A 15543-nucleotide genomic window follows, 5' to 3' on the forward strand; every position below is an offset into this window, starting at 1 on the left:
TAACGCTGCGAAATTCTTCAATAGCATCGGACAAAAACTAATAGAATGTTCATTTTCCATCGAATTCGCTACGTTTTCCATGATTTTTTTTCGTGCTTGATTCATTCCAATTGCCCCAGTGTTATAATTAATAAATACAATTTAAAACGGGGAAATGTGAGTTTTTCGTAATCATTGAATTCGCCAATCATTAATTAGATAGGGGAGAGCGCCGCAAAATGAAACAGCCGAAAAACGATTATTTGAGGCAATTCAAGCGCAAAAAATTTTTTTTATTATTGAGAGTACTGATGAGACTAATAATTTTCTATTCGTCTTATAATTCAATTAATTAGATAGGCAAATTACGCTTTTCTTTTTTCATATGATAAATGCAGCATCACATTTTCCTTTTTTTTCCCCTGGGCCCTGGACTTTGTATTTTACTGTTTCATTTTCTTTTTAATTAATCTATTGACAAAACCATCTCCCGTCAAAACTTCTTAATAACTTTCCATTCTACCGAATGGAAAATTATTATTCTCTCCAGTACTCCCATGAATAAGAAAAAAACGTAATAAAAAAAATGTTTTTGCTTGAATTACGTCAACCAGTCGTTTTTCCGTTTCATGTTGCCCTACTCTCCCCTAAACCAATAAATTGAGTATTTCAAAACTGCATCTTTACACTTTAAAAGTTCCAAATCCCCTAAAATCCAAGTCCTCATTTCTCCTATCACTTTCATTCATTCCCCAAGCGTTAAAAACAGGCGAAAAAACTTTTTCAATGATAAGAAATATAAAAAAAGTATGAAGCATACTTTTCCTCAAGTGAGCCACTGACTCATCCAACGAGGATAATTCTCGCTCGAAATCCTCTTTCCCTCAATTATTTCTCATTTTTCCTCCTATCCAGTCCCACGAGAAATCATGGCTTCACTCATCGAAGAGGCATCGAGATTTAAGGAGTGAGGAAAAATACTCCCGCTCTCTTTCCACTCTCCGTGGAATCCCACAGTATCGACAGCACCGGATCCTCAGATAAGTTTCATCATTGATTTCAAATTGAAAAGTAAGTGCACTAAATCACGATATGCATTGAATATACGGCCACTACACCGGGCTGACCCGCGTCCTGGAGCAGTGATTGTCACTAGCTCTCGTTCCTTCCATTCTCCCGCCTCAGCAAATGCATTTCCATCAAATGAGTGCCACATGTACAGTTGATAAAACAACAAATTCAATCAACGGCTCATCTTTCATTATAACGAGCAGATAGAAGAGTGGACGGAGAAATTTACAACCAGATTTATCAACAATGAATTTCCCTCGAAAAATCTAGACGAAATTCCGTGATTTCCAATGAAGATTTATTCATCTTTTTAAAAAAGGCAACTCTCCAGCGTAAAGTGTTGAAAAATCCTCTCCCCGATTATCGAGAAACGCTTTTTTTTCTCTTTTATTATTAGAAATGTGAGAAGCTCCCGAGCTCCATCAAATAAATCTCATTGACATCGATTCATCCTCCATTGTTAAATCCTCAGATATATTTTCCGATAGATGAAGAAAATATTGTCAACAATGGGATGAGGCTGAGGCGAGTTTTATGTGCATGTACATTGTGTCATGTTTCCTTTATTTCCACCTCTCTGAACGCCCGACAACTGCATCGATAGCATCAATCGATGATAATTCCCTGTGAATTTGTAGTCATTAGACATTTTCACACTAATAAATTCATGTCATTATTATTTCTCTCTCTCTCCCGATGGAACTCCTCTGTTCTGTTTTATGTCGTCGCGATGAAATATTCGACATGAAATACTTCACGGCATTTTCACCACTTTCCAACGCATAATTGATAATTCACTCGTGACAATGAAACAAAAACATCTCATCAATGTATCCCTCATATTAAAAAAACTCATCCCTTCTATTTTTCCGTTCTGTCTCTCCGGTGTATCTCAACGCGTCCCAGTTCTTTATTCCACTCCCTTCGTGTACGTATCCGTCAAGCGTGTGAAGAGTCACACTCTATTTCCCTCTCACTCCCTCCTCGCGTTGAGAATTGTCGCCGAGCTGTCTGGCACCCGTGCATTTTTTTAAATCACATAAACTCGAGATTAATTTCACCGATGTATTTTTTTCAATGGGGATTAATCGGCTGCTCTCAATCGATGCCCCCGGCTGATTATCACTGTTAATTATCAGAGGGACAATTAAATGTTTGAATTTATGGGAATTAATTCGGATACACTGGCCACACGCTCGACATTTCACTCGACTTTATTCAGTGAATTCGGTGATTGTTTATATTTGATAAAATAAATCAACTAAAAATTCGTTGAGCTGTGAGCTGTGCTCTCCACCCGTAGCGACAGACAGCCGGCGCTAGACTGTTCGTTCCCGGGTTTAACCGGGGGTGGCCAAGGCTCGTCTCCGCCGTCGCTTCTGCCTCTGTTTCGACGCTTCCACCCACCCCGCGTGGCATCTCACCCACAGATATATACTCGCGGTTGTCCTTTCCGAAGAAACCACAGATCGCACGCCCTCTCACTACTGCATCCCGTGGGTGGAGACGTGCGCTGGGGGGAGGGGGGCGAAGTGCAGGGAAATTATACAGTGAGAAAAAAATTATTTTTGCCAAATGTTGGAATGTGGGATGCAGGTTATGGAAGCAAATAAGTTGAATCAGTTTAACCAGAGCAATGATACCATTTATTAGAGACGTGCTTTCTCTCTGAGAGCCGTCGAGGAACTAGACTCAAAATCAAATAACTAATAAGCAATACGCATATCCACCACAAAGGGGATAAAGGAGAACAGTCGTTTCTTTCATTCTCTTGAGTTCGTCATTTGTTTATATGACGCTAAATAAACAATCAGCTTCAGAGAGTCGTATAGACCTCCCAAGCATCCACTCTCATTTATACCAACTACGTCACTCTTGATAATTTAATTAATTATTTTTGTATATTTCAATACCAAATAAATATTCATCTACTTGAGAGGAGCAGTTATTTTTTTTTTAATTATATTTCACAACCGAGTCATTCCCAGGCGAATCCGAATGAATTTCAATTATAACACGCACGAAAAAATTTGATAGTAAACCTAGCGAATTCGTTGGAAAATTCTGTCGGATTTCTATTGAATTTTCTATTAGTTTTTTGGTCGATTCTATTGATATGTTCAATAGAAAATATTCAATAGAATTCGATTTTTCTATGTAACTTATTCTCTTCAGATATTTTTAACAGAATTTCCTCGGCTCGAATTTTCCAAGTTTTTGTTATTCTATTTTTCTTCTCTTTTCATGGAGAAAATCAAACAGAAAAGCTTGGAAAATTTGAGCCGAGGAAATTCTGTAGAGAATGTCCCAATAGAATAAGTTGTGTAGACAAACGAATTCTTGTGACTTTTTCTATAGGACTACGGGCTTCTTGTTTTCCAGAGGGAAGAAATTCGACTAATTTTTTAATGTTGATAATTATTGAAGGAGTTCATTCGAGGTCATAACTAATATGATCATCTTCTAGAGCAATATAATTGACACAATTGAAAACTAATGAGGATTCCCTGGGAATGACTCCGCTGGGGAAATACGGTACTGCGAAAATAAATACTTCTCTCAAGTAAATGAATATTTGGCAAAAATAATTGTTTTTCTCAGTGTACGTTTTTCCCGATTGCCTGTGATTTCAAGTGGGCGGGAGGCGGGAGGGATGTGGATGATTGGGGGGTGTTTTCGATCGATTGGGGTTTTGAATGGGTTTTTCCGAGGTCATGGGGTCATTATTGGTGATTGGAGAGTGGGCATTGCTGCATGGGGGAATATGTAGAATATGTATTTTATGGAGGGGCTGGTGACATTCGTAATCATGAGGTAATCAATAAAATCGCATTGTTACATTTCTTGTTATCAGTTTTTGTAATCGGGAGGTGGTCATTTGGAGTAGATTGAATCGTTTGAAATCGGTTGTGTCATAATTCCGATTAGGATTTTATGAGACGGCGGTAACGTTTAGGGTCAAGCTCAAGAGTCAAGCATAAGGTTCAAGTCGATGAGGTGAACAACGAGTTGTATGTTTCATGGTGCAAATGATTATAAAGATTTAGGAATCGATAGCTGCAAGAAATAATCATTTTAATTTAATGGGGTTGATCAGGAGGGAATGGTTTGAAATTCAAGGGGTCAAGTTTAAGTGTCAAATAAGGAAGAATCAAGGATGAAGGTCAAGCCCAAGAGTCAAGCATAAGGACAAAACAGAAAGTTCAAGTCAAAAAGTTGAACGAAGAGTTGTGTTTCATGTTGCAAATGATACAGACTTAGGAATCTACAGCTGTAATCAATGAAATCACCTGTAATCATCCAATCACTAATCGGGAACGTAATCCCGTATAATCGATTACATTTTGTAATCACGGTGTCACTCAATTCTCCCCTCAGCTTTCTCACCCCTTGGAATCCCGAACTTTCCAAACAATAAAAATCGTAGTACTCCAGTCCACCTGTTTTCCCCCGCAATCTCCGTCCCCTCAACTAATCGTCACTCCACTGATTGATCGATCCAACAGAATTAGGTGTCATCAGGATCCCGGCAAATTCAAGTTGAGTAGAAACTGAAGACACTGTGACCCCAGACGATAAATATCTGTCGTCAGTTCAAAGCCAAAAGGTCGCATCAGGCACCCTCAATACCGTCATTTACGGCTTTTTACCCCCAAGTCGTGGATGTGTACACCCCTTGCGCGGTGTAATAATCACAGTTCTTGCCGGGCATATCAGTGGCCCCTTTCTATAAAAAGATCTCTCTCGTTTGTTCGTCCGGGCGTAACTATTCCACGTTATAACAGTATCGTTATTATTATTTTTTTCTTCTCACTGGAGACTTCAATCGGGCCTTAGAGGGTCACCATTTTTCTTTGACACCTTCTTTTCTAGCGGAATTGGGGATTGTGAAGGAGTCAAGGTCATCAAACATTTTCGCCGCCGAAAAATGTCAAAATTTCGCAGATTTTCAATTTCTCGGATTTTCCAATTAATCGAAGTTTCTGATATTTTTTTCATTTTCGAGATGTTTTTTTTTATAAATAATGATAATGGGGATTTTTCTGGCTTCGTGAAGCAGCATTGGAATTCATGAGATGTTCGGAATGTTTCGGTGCATGCGCAGAAAGGAGAAACTCCGCAGCGAGGTAGGCGATAAACAGAAGGATCCGGTGATGTTGCTGAATAAAATGGATTTGTCAGTGTTGAGACAGAAATTCCGGGGATCCGTCCTTGGAGCATTATCAGGCGATTGTCTGGGAGCTGCTTATCAGGGTGAACCTCCCATGACACCTGGAAATACAGTTATTCTCCAAAAACGATTCGATACATTGGAGGGACCGGAGTTTAAAGGTTAGGAAATTAGTGTTGCAGTTGCCTGTGACCAGTGGATTTTGATATTGTTTTTGTTTTGCAAGAAAATTTCATAGAAAAATGATTACCCATTTTTTTCTGTGAAATAGTTTCGGCTTTTGAAAAGCACTGTTTTGGACCAAAATTAATGTTGGCATAAGTTGTTTCCCAGATTGTTATTATTATTTATTATTTATTAATGCACTCTGTTGAGCATGGTCATAGTACATGGGGGAAACGCTAAAATCGATAAGAATAAATGTATATAATCATGCAAGTCGTTTCTTGAAAAAAAAAATACTGTTCACGAGTTCCAAAATATCTTAAGGTGTTTCCTGCGAAAAAGATAAATAATGACACTTCTTGGAGAAGTGAATATTGTACAAACGTTATTGAATAATATAATTATAAATAAAGTAGGAGTCAGCTGCGTACTGAGACACGAGACCGTTTTCTAATCCGAAATGCGGCAAGTATGCTAAGTTCATAATCGACTGAGTGCATTTTGAGTTCATTTATTAAATTATTTTACAGGGGAGAGTGGCGCAAAATGAAACAGCCAAAAAACGACTGACGCAATTCAAGCAAAAAAAAATTTTCTATCAACTGTTGTTTATAAACTTTTTTTACTATTGGAAGTACTGATGAGAATAATAATTTTCTATTACCCGATAATTCAATTGATTCGATTAGGCCGATGACGCTTTTCTTTCTTGATTCGATTAAAATTCAGCATCACATTTTCCTTTTTCCTCCTCTAGCCTCCCCATGGGCCTTGCTCTGGACTTTAGATTTTACTGTTTCATTTTCTTTTCAATTAATCCATTGACAGGAAAGGTCAGGCCGAGTGCAGCTAATAGGAGGAAGCTCAGACGAAGACGAAGACAACAGCAGAGGTCGGGGGCTCTAGAAACCTTGGTCGAGACTGCCTCTGAGACTGAAGTGGGAGGTACTGGGGGAGCTCAAAGGGCTGAAAAACGATTTCATCTTGAGCACAACCCGTCCAGTCCTCACAATAGGCTGAAAGAGAAAAAGCACAAGAGGGGGGATCAAGGCACATATGCTCAGAACAAACTCAATCAAACTCAGTCAAACTCAAATGTCAACTCAGTCAAACTGGCAGTGATACCTCAATCGTATCCGAACCAAAAACTGGATGCCGGAGGGGTGACAGAGGTGAAGAAGCTCCTGAAGGAGGCTATTTTAGCCCTACCGGATGGAGTCAAGGCACCCACCTTCGACGGTGTCTGGGAGAGGGACGGTGCGGTTGTGGTGAACTGCACAGATAAGCCCACAGAAAATTGGCTGAAAACCCTATTTCCTGAAAACAAAATAAGTGGGCACGCCGTACACGTTGTGTCACTCTCGGAGCTTACAAAAAAGCACTCGATAGTGGTGTACGTGGAGGACCCAGAGATTACGTCTCAGGAAGCATTGTGCTTCCTTGAGAAGCAAAACAAGGGTCTGATGGCCAGCAAGTGGGTTGTCGTTCGTGGCAGTGAAACTAAAGACGCTAAAAATTCCAACTTCGTTGCACTGATCGACCATAGTGCGCTTGCGGGTCTGAAGGCCTGCAACTTCCGACCTCACTGTGGGCTGCAAAAAGCAACCGTAAGAGAACTTGGACAGGACCGCAGTGGGGAAAAGAAGGCGGGCACAGTGGGGGTGCCTGAGTGATAGCTCTCATGGCTACGACTCTGGTGCATATTGTACAGATTAACTTGCATCAGTAAGGCGGCCTCGGCGACGTTAGGCTGCTAGCTGGGATGCAGACAGCAGTAGACAAAATTCTACTGAGCTGAATGGAAAATTATTATTCTCCTTAGTACTCCCAAGAGCAAAAAAAAATCGAGACAAAAGTTAATAAAGAAAATTTAATAAACAATTTTTTTTTACTTGAATTGCGTCACTTGAACAGTCGTTTTTCGACTTTCATTAGTTAGAAATAAATAAAGTAAAGTATCTGAAATCGCTGAGATGGAGTCCATATTACTCGACCATTCTACTGTACACAATATATAAGAAAAACTTGTGAACATATCACGATTTATATGTAAATTTGTCAAACAGAACAGAGTAAACCTATTGGTTCTAATGTTTTAAATGAAAACTAATACAGAATTTTTATTAGAAAAATTCTTCAGATAAGCTCCTATTCATTAACGTACGAAAAATTTCCTACTAATTTTTGTCACTTCCCTTCAAAACTATTCTCAATTGTGTAAATTATTGCAGCACCTGTGATCCTTTTAACGGATGACTCTGTTATGACGAGGGATCTATCGCAATCCCTGATCGATAAAGGTGACTTGGATTTGCTGGACTTGGCCAAAAAATTTGTTAAAAGTTTTTATCAAGAGCCAAATCGGGGTTATGCAGTTGGGGTCATGCTTGTTAGTATGGAATGTTACATTATTCCATGTGAGGAGAGGTCTTTTCCTCTTCAATACGTATTAAAAAAACTAAGTAAAAAACCTAGCGCTTCTTCCATGCAATTCTCTTGAAGTTCTACTACAATTCTTTTTAAATTCAATAAAAAATTACAAAACTGTCCTGCCATTTTTTTAGAGGTATTTGTTAGAAAAAAGTCAATCGATTTTGATCACTTTGTATACATTATTCTCTTGATATTTTCTTTTGGTAGAAAAATATCTATCAACAAGAACTCTGATAAACCTCCCATTGAATTATTGCCGAATTTGAAATAGGAATTTAACAACATTTTTTATAGAAAACGCTAGGGTTTTCTATAAAAATTTTGCATTCATACAAAAGAATTCTCAACTGTTTGACCATCGTCATTCAGGTGTTCGCCAAGTTAAGAGGAAATAAATTCACTGATCTGGAGGGCCCAGCTAAGGAACAATTTAATGGCCAAGGCTCTTTCGGAAACGGTGCTGCGATGAGAGTATCTCCAGTATCTCTATTCTGTCACAATAATTATGAACGTTTGGTGGATATGGCGAGGAGACAAGCAATGTTAACTCATACACATAAAGACGGAGTTAATGGCGCTATTCTACAAGTAAATTTACGATCAACGACGAAATGACGGTGCATTGAGATTGAAAGTTGGGGGTTTTAATATCCTTCTATTTACAGGCAATCGCAATTGAAAAAACAATCTCACTGGATCCAAACCAAGAGTTGGATCCTAAAAAATTCATCGATGATTTGATAGACAGGATGAATAACATTGAGAAAGATGAGGAAGAATTGTGAGTTCATTTTTCTATTTTTCATGTGACGTGGGGGTTTTAAGAGATCCCGCACACGTCACATTAAGAACATTTCAGGTCGTCTTGATTCCACTCAAAACCTTTATTCGTTATTTTCTCATCGTTTTTTATTCATGTTAGCCTGGAAATGGATGAAGCTGAGATAAAACCATACAAAACCCAACTTATCCGTATGAAAAATATGATCAAGAAGTCATTGAAAAATCCGAACAGACTCGACGTTGAAGAGGTGGTTACAAATTTGGGGACCTCAGTGAGAGCTATGCACGCGGTGCCCACTGCAATTTTCTGCTTTTTGTATGCCCAGAATCCAATTCCGGGGATCAATACTGATAATCCATTTCGGAGAGCGATTCAATATGCTGTGAGTGTGGGTTATTAATTAATTACTCATTACCAAATGATGAATTCTAGAATAGGACATGTATCACTGAAAATGCAAGCAACGTAGGATTTTTCATATTTCAGTGTTTTTCATCTTCTTTCTTGGGTCTGTGTTCATCAAAATTAAGAATTTTGTTGATCTTTCAGTTAAAAAAGACAACAATTCTGTCAATCATCGATTTTCCCTCTTTTGGACCAAAAGAGAATATTTATTCTACGCGAGTTTGTCGAGAATTCGTGGGTATTTCGAAAATTCGGGTGAAATTAGTAGATTCATAATGAACTTCACGAAACTAAAATTCCGTGTGAACCACTCGCATGAATCCAAGTCGATTTTCAATCAAGAATCAACTGAACTTGCATTTTATTCACAGACTTTCAGAAGAAAATGAACATTGTTGATTCAAAATTTGAAAAGATATGAAAAATCTGATGTTCTAGAAGAGCTGCCACGTTTCGTGACTTCACTAATGAATCGCAAAACATTCTGATGATGATTTTTATTTTCGTTTCAGATAACTCTCGGTGGTGACACTGATACAATCGCCAGTATGGCAGGGGCCATAGCAGGGGCGTATTACGGCGATGAAAGAATAAATTCCAATATGTTGAAGCATTGCGAATGCTCACAGGATTTCGCAAAACTTGGCGATCAGTTGTTCGATATTGTACATAAGCAATGATGAGCAATTATTTTTGTACTGTACATTGATTTCCATCAATGATAATTTTTCTTCTAATTTTTGTAACCAAGAATTTTACGAGTAATAAATCATCGTTTTTACACATCTGCATATTTTTGCTCCCAAGTAAAAGCGTTGCAATCGTTCAAGTTTAAATTCAATTTGAAAAAACGATATACAACGATGAATGATTAGGAATAAAAAAATTTAATAGAAGAACATGGCGAATTCGCCATTCTAATGGAAGAAAATCATGTGCAGAATGACTATTGGCAAGCATATTACTAATTTATCCAAATGTTTTTTCACGCCTCTATCGTTAAAACGATGATAACGATGAAAATGAAGGGGTTCGGTGAATGACAGTAATTGATTCCAAAATAAAGTAACCATGATTTTTACACAAGAGTTTATCAAGAATATGAAAATTACATTGCATAATTGTTAGGCATTCAGGCAATTGTTCTCTGGAATAAATAACCAGCAGTTTTTGATTAGAAAACGTGTTCCATTAAAAGGGCTTTATCAAAAATATTCTCAAGTTTTTATTCTTCATGGGATAGAGTAGGTTTTTCAAAAGGAAATTCACATAGATTCAATGAGAAGGGCAATTCCCTGTCCACCTCCGATACAAGCTGATCCGATACCGAATTTACCGCTGCGTCTCCTGCAATTACAAGAACAATAATAAATTGAATGATTTATATTCTAATGCATTGAAACAAATTTCTCAATTCATGACTGAATGAATTTGCAACATTATTTTACACAAAAAATTGAAAAATCAAATTTTATTCGCGTTTCCATGAATTTATTTCACGCTTTATTGAACTTTAATAAAACGCGTGGAACGAGATCTGATTTGTGCGATGAGAATATTGAATTAAACGTCTTACCTCAACTCGTGGATGAGATGTGTAGTTATTCTCGTTCCAGACGCACCGAGAGGATGCCCAAGAGCAATGGCACCACCATTAACATTTAATTTATTAATATCGAGATTGAGATCTTTGGCGCATGCCAATGTTTGTGCACCAAATGCCTCATTTATCTGAAACAAGTTTTTTGCGTAGATTTTGATAATAAAAAAAAATTCTGATTGATTCATACAAAAATTTCAAGAACAGTATTCTAAAGTTCAATTAGGAATTCTATAAAAAGAATTGAAGAAGAAAGAATAGGAATTAAAGTGTGGGAACTTCTGGAATTAAATATGAAATTTCTGTTGGTGTTTGTCTGATTCCAGCGAATTTCCTGTAGAATTTCCTATAGAAATTCTTTGACATGAATCTTCTAATTCTTTTCCACTCAATCTTTCTCTCTTCATTAAAATATCATTGAAAAATCAAACAGAGGAATTTTTATAGAATAAATTATACAGAAAAATTGTTATCTATTGATTTTTCTATAAAATATTTTTCATTTTTCTTTTATTTTCATCAAGAAAATCAAACAAATAAACTTGGAAAATTTTCATTAGAATATTTTCCATTGAATATTTCAAAAGAATTGGCCGAAAACGAATAAAAAGTTCAATAGAAATTCAGTAATTTTAATAATAGTAATTTTCTAGCGAATTCGCTACAGTTTTCTATGACATTTTTTCGCAAACAGTACTGAATATTATTCTGCACACGTACCTCAACCAAATCAATATCGTTCAGGGACTTGCCGGTCTTCTTCAGAAGATTCTTAATAGCAGGGGCTGGTCCAATCCCCATAATACTAGGATCTACACCTACAGTTGCGTATCCCGCCAAACGAGCGAGGGGTTTGAGTCCTTCGCGTTTTACGGCATCCTCACTGGCTAATATCACAGCCCCAGCACCGTCACACACACCCTGAAATGGGCACAATTTAGTAGCGACCGGTTTAAGTCGACTAATATCCCAGTTGAGTTTTTGAGGAATATTTCCGAATCTGAGGGAGATAGCAAAATTTTCGTGATTACATTTGTTGTAGCTCTCAATCGGCTCTACAAGAAAGGTTACAACAACAATTTTGCTATCTCCCGTAGATTCCGAGATATTCATTGAAAACTGGTTAATAGTCAAAATTGACTTGTACCGTTTTACCACTTCGCTACTGAATTGTTCATCACATATAGAAATTCTATTGGATTCATATGAGAATTCTACGGGAACTCTATTTTATTTAATAGAAAAAATCAACAGTTTTTAATTGGACTATACAAGTAATTCCCTCAACACTTTGTTTATGAAAATCCTTGGGGATAAGTTTTGAGAAAATTCAACTGAAAAACTAAAAGAAGTCGCGCCCAAGAATAAAGCGTATTTGCTGTTACAGAACGTGAAAATCAGGGGAATTAGAATTTAAAGAATGACGACATATATCGATCCCATGAAACCTGGTTAGCGCGCGCGTCCCGCCTAATAAAATAAATAACTCACAGATGCTGTACCAGCAGTAACTAATCCATCTTTCTGGAAGATCGACGGAAGTTTCGCGAAATCTTCGATCTTAACCTGAGGCCGTGCATGCTCATCAACGGTAACTTCGACTTCCTGTTTCCTAGTTTTAACCGAAACTGGAGCCATCTCAGCTTTGAAATATCCATTATCATTGGCTGAAGGGGAAAAGCGATATGAGAAAATGCTCAAAACCCAATCGATGAAATTACGCAGGATTGACAGGTACCTGCTTTCCAGTTCTGATGACTTCTCAGAGCAAATTTATCGACTTCCTCCCTCGTGATGCCATACTTGGCCCCCAACTTTTCCGCTGTCATACCCATGGGTAGACCGCAATAAGTGTCAAGAAGGCCGAGCCATAACGAATCCTCAAATTCGTATTTTTGCCCTAGTGCTGTTCCAAAGCGAATGTTTCTTACTACAAATGGGGCTTGACTCATGTTCTCGGCTCCACCGGCGAGAACTATTGAAGACTCCTCAGAGAGGATGCTCTATATTGTTGAGAAAAATTCGATTGACATTGATCACTCAAACTTCGCGCCATGAATTTTCAGCCAAAAAAGGATCGAAAAATCTGAAAGATGGCTCAAAACATTTGTTCATTTTATAGAAACAAGGTGAAGTGAGTTGAGTGTTATCGAAAGAGGATAAATAACTTTAAGGAATGTTTAAAAATACGAGGTGGAGACGCCGCCATTTTGAAAGGCTCTTCGGGCACAGGGAGGGGGTATGCAACAAGTGGTGGCGCTGACACCTGTTGAACCTCTCATATTTTCGAACATTTCTTAAAATTATTCATCCTTTTCAGATCCACTCCAACAGGTCTCATTCAGTTCCTAGAAAGAGAATAAATTTTGCAAGCTATCCTTCAGATTTTTTTATCCCCTGGAGTACCTGTGCCCCATTCACAATAGATTGAAAACCAGATCCACACAATCTGTTGACTCCCAATGCAGGCTTCTCCATTGGAATTCCAGATTTCAATGAAGCATGTCGTGGTAACAATGCACCATCACTTGTCGTCATCTGTAATAGAGGAATTACGACGAATGGGGGGAAGTATTAATAAATAAAAACAGGAACAAATGTCATACTGATAAGGATCATAGCAAAGCACTTCGCCAAAACGACTTTTTTGTATTAAGGGGAGACTACTATCAGTTTTAAAATTCGTGGGCTATTGAAGTGAGATTTATCATGCATTGAACGTCGATTATACGTTTAAAAACGAATAATTATTGCAAAACAATTAATTGTTTATTGTTTATTTGCTCCGCAGAAGCTTGAAGTGTTGAAGTGATTTTCGTGCTTTAATTATTCGTTTTTATAGAATATATAATCGATCTTCAATTTATGAAAAATTTTACTCCAATACCGCGACTTTTGAAACGCATAGTAGTCTCCCGTTAAGTAATTCTAGAAAATGAATCTTCAGTCGTTAAAAAAATAACGACGAAATAATCCGATCACAAGGGAGGTATTGGTAAGTCAATGGGAAATCGATGAGAAGTAATCTACGTACAATCAAAACATTTCCGAATATAACATGATCGATTTGTTCTGGTTTGAGACCTGATGCCTTGATTGCACTCGTTGCAGCAACAGTTGACAAATCCGTTGCACTTTTGTTGACGAACACACCTCCCATTTTCCCAAATGGGGTTCTTTTAGCGGCTACAAAGTAGATCCCTGCGAAGATTGAACAATTGAATGCATGGAAATGTATTTGAAAGAGATTAGATTTCTAATGGAATTTAAACAGAATTCTAATGAAACTCTAATTGAATTCTCTAGGTTTTAGTACGAGATTTTCAATCGCATCCGCCGAAAACTATTTTTTTCTAGGAAATATATTTCATTTATATTTTTTGTATCCTTCTTTTCATACACGAAAAAAATTTCAGAAAGAACTAGCAAATTTGATACAAAAGTCTATTAAATGTTTATTCGTTTTTGGCCGATTCTATTGAAGAATTCTGCGGCTTTACTGTTTTTTGGGAAAATGTCCAATAGAAACTATTTTGTAGAACAAATCAGTAGAATTTCATCTTTCTATACAATTTTTTTCGATAGTTTTTTTATTAGATATTTTCTATAGAAATTCTTCGGCATGAATTTTCAAAGTTTTTTCCACTCTATTTTTCTACTTTTTTCATTACAAATTCAAATAATGTATATAGAAAAATCAAATTTTATGGATTTTTCTATAGAATATTCTGCATTAAACAAATGAATTTTTCAATAAAATCGGCAAAAAACTAATGGAAAATTCAATAAAAATTCCATCGAATTCTCTTGCGAATTCGCTGCTCTTTTTCATAAAAATTTTTTGCACATGTAATCTCTGCGTGTAATAAATATGAATCCATTCATTGACTGCAACAGTAAATTTCCACCGTTTAACTCTCAACTAAATATTAACAATCATCAGAATATTTAACGATAAAAACAATCATCGGAATATAATTTTTTCCTGCATAAATTTCGTCACGTAAATTTACTTAAATACTTAAGTATTCTCAGGGCTTATCACAGCTTATCGCAACACCGGCGAAAAAATTGCAATATAATTGTTACCCACGGTATATCAACCAGATACTATATTTATTATCACCTTTTGTTGCAACCGACATGATTCCTCGAGTTTCTTTAAACTGATCGAAATGGTAATTATAATGAGAAACTAGTGAACTTGTTGATCCGTCAATGACAAGTAGTTGGAATGAGGGCCCCAGACCAGTCGACCTTTGCTCCTATCGGTGCTAACAGCGCTCTCGAAACGAACTGGCAGGCCGAGAAGTACCGAGCGTTATAATACCGTACCGAATTCTCACGATCGCCGACTCTTCGACTATTCGCTGAGTCCCTAAATCTCGCTGGATCGCACGAATGGCGGGTAGCGAACATGAACATTGGACTTGGCACTTGCCCTTTGACATTTTTTTCTTCGTCATTCAAATTATAAAGTATTATGCAATACATAATAAAAACTCTTGTTTTTGGAGATGTCATGAGTGAGAGATATGAGGGATGGATAATGAACTTGATTTAAAATTCAGAGACAACTCCCTGACCTTTAGAGAAAACGGTTCGCACCGACATTTGTACATTTACCTCTCATTATAAAAGCAACATCGAAGCGTCACATCTTCATATCCTCTCCTGAACAGATTTATTACCGGAAAATTGGAATTTGTGCGGTTCAATTAAACGAAAAATGTATTTATACACCTCAAGAAACCTCTCAGAAAACCTCTGAAGAAAATTACAAATTAAAAATTAGCGAATCATTTACGAATAATAGGGAAAACGGTTCGCACCGACATTTGTACATTTACCTCTCATTATAAAAGCAACATCGAAGCGTCACATCTTCATATCCTCTCCTGAACAGATTTATTACCGGAAAATTGGAATTTGTGC

General features: G+C 37.2%; 3 protein-coding genes across 7 annotated transcripts in view; 1 reads left to right on the forward strand and 2 right to left on the reverse strand.

The window, feature by feature from the left end:
• The window catches only part of LOC107048952 (Kv channel-interacting protein 2), a 35798-nt gene extending 33442 nt beyond the window's left edge, over nucleotides 1-2356 (reverse strand). The window contains exon 1 of the mRNA XM_015272423.2: nucleotides 800-2356. The gene's annotated coding sequence lies outside the window, so the exon portion shown is untranslated. The remainder of the gene's footprint in view (nucleotides 1-799) is intronic.
• LOC107048951 (ADP-ribose glycohydrolase ARH3) lies at nucleotides 919-9793 on the forward strand. 5 transcript variants are annotated; one of them, XM_015272419.2, is made up of 7 exons: nucleotides 919-1050; nucleotides 5108-5382; nucleotides 7618-7775; nucleotides 8189-8407; nucleotides 8485-8600; nucleotides 8742-8985; nucleotides 9521-9793. In XM_015272419.2, the coding sequence occupies exons 2-7, from the start codon at nucleotides 5127-5129 to the stop codon at nucleotides 9686-9688; spliced, it is 1161 nt and encodes a 386-aa protein (XP_015127905.1). In that variant the 5' UTR covers nucleotides 919-1050; nucleotides 5108-5126; the 3' UTR covers nucleotides 9689-9793. The 5 variants fall into 5 exon arrangements, with proteins under 5 accessions (XP_015127905.1, XP_015127906.1, XP_015127908.1 ...); XM_015272420.2 differs by having other exon boundaries at nucleotides 5111-5382; XM_015272422.2 differs by having other exon boundaries at nucleotides 920-1050; nucleotides 5156-5382.
• Nucleotides 9794-10080: 287 nt separating this feature from the next.
• LOC107048863 (3-ketoacyl-CoA thiolase, mitochondrial) lies at nucleotides 10081-14905 on the reverse strand. The gene is made up of 8 exons (XM_015272294.1): nucleotides 14735-14905; nucleotides 13643-13809; nucleotides 13015-13146; nucleotides 12347-12611; nucleotides 12100-12275; nucleotides 11329-11529; nucleotides 10585-10739; nucleotides 10081-10355 (listed from the first exon to the last, which is right to left on the reverse strand). Exons 1-8 carry the CDS (start codon nucleotides 14751-14753, stop codon nucleotides 10274-10276), a joined length of 1197 nt encoding a protein of 398 aa, XP_015127780.1. The 5' UTR covers nucleotides 14754-14905; the 3' UTR covers nucleotides 10081-10273.
• Nucleotides 14906-15543: the final 638 nt, after the last annotated feature.

This window comes from Diachasma alloeum, unplaced genomic scaffold, assembly GCF_001412515.2.
Source record: "Diachasma alloeum isolate Michigan unplaced genomic scaffold, Dall2.0 Dall_scaffold_00198, whole genome shotgun sequence".
Lineage (NCBI taxonomy): Eukaryota > Metazoa > Arthropoda > Insecta > Hymenoptera > Braconidae > Diachasma > Diachasma alloeum.

Coding starts and splice junctions, on each gene's coding strand:
- LOC107048951 (XM_015272418.1), top strand. Junction 8,408..8,484: donor TTAATGGCGCTATTCTACAA/GTAAATTTACGA, acceptor TTCTATTTACAG/GCAATCGCAATTGAAAAAAC. Junction 8,601..8,741: donor GAGAAAGATGAGGAAGAATT/GTGAGTTCATTT, acceptor TATTCATGTTAG/CCTGGAAATGGATGAAGCTG.
- LOC107048863 (XM_015272294.1), bottom strand. Junction 13,147..13,642: donor TATTCGGAAATGTTTTGATT/GTACGTAGATTA, acceptor CCTCTATTACAG/ATGACGACAAGTGATGGTGC. Junction 12,276..12,346: donor TCATCAGAACTGGAAAGCAG/GTACCTGTCAAT, acceptor TTTCCCCTTCAG/CCAATGATAATGGATATTTC.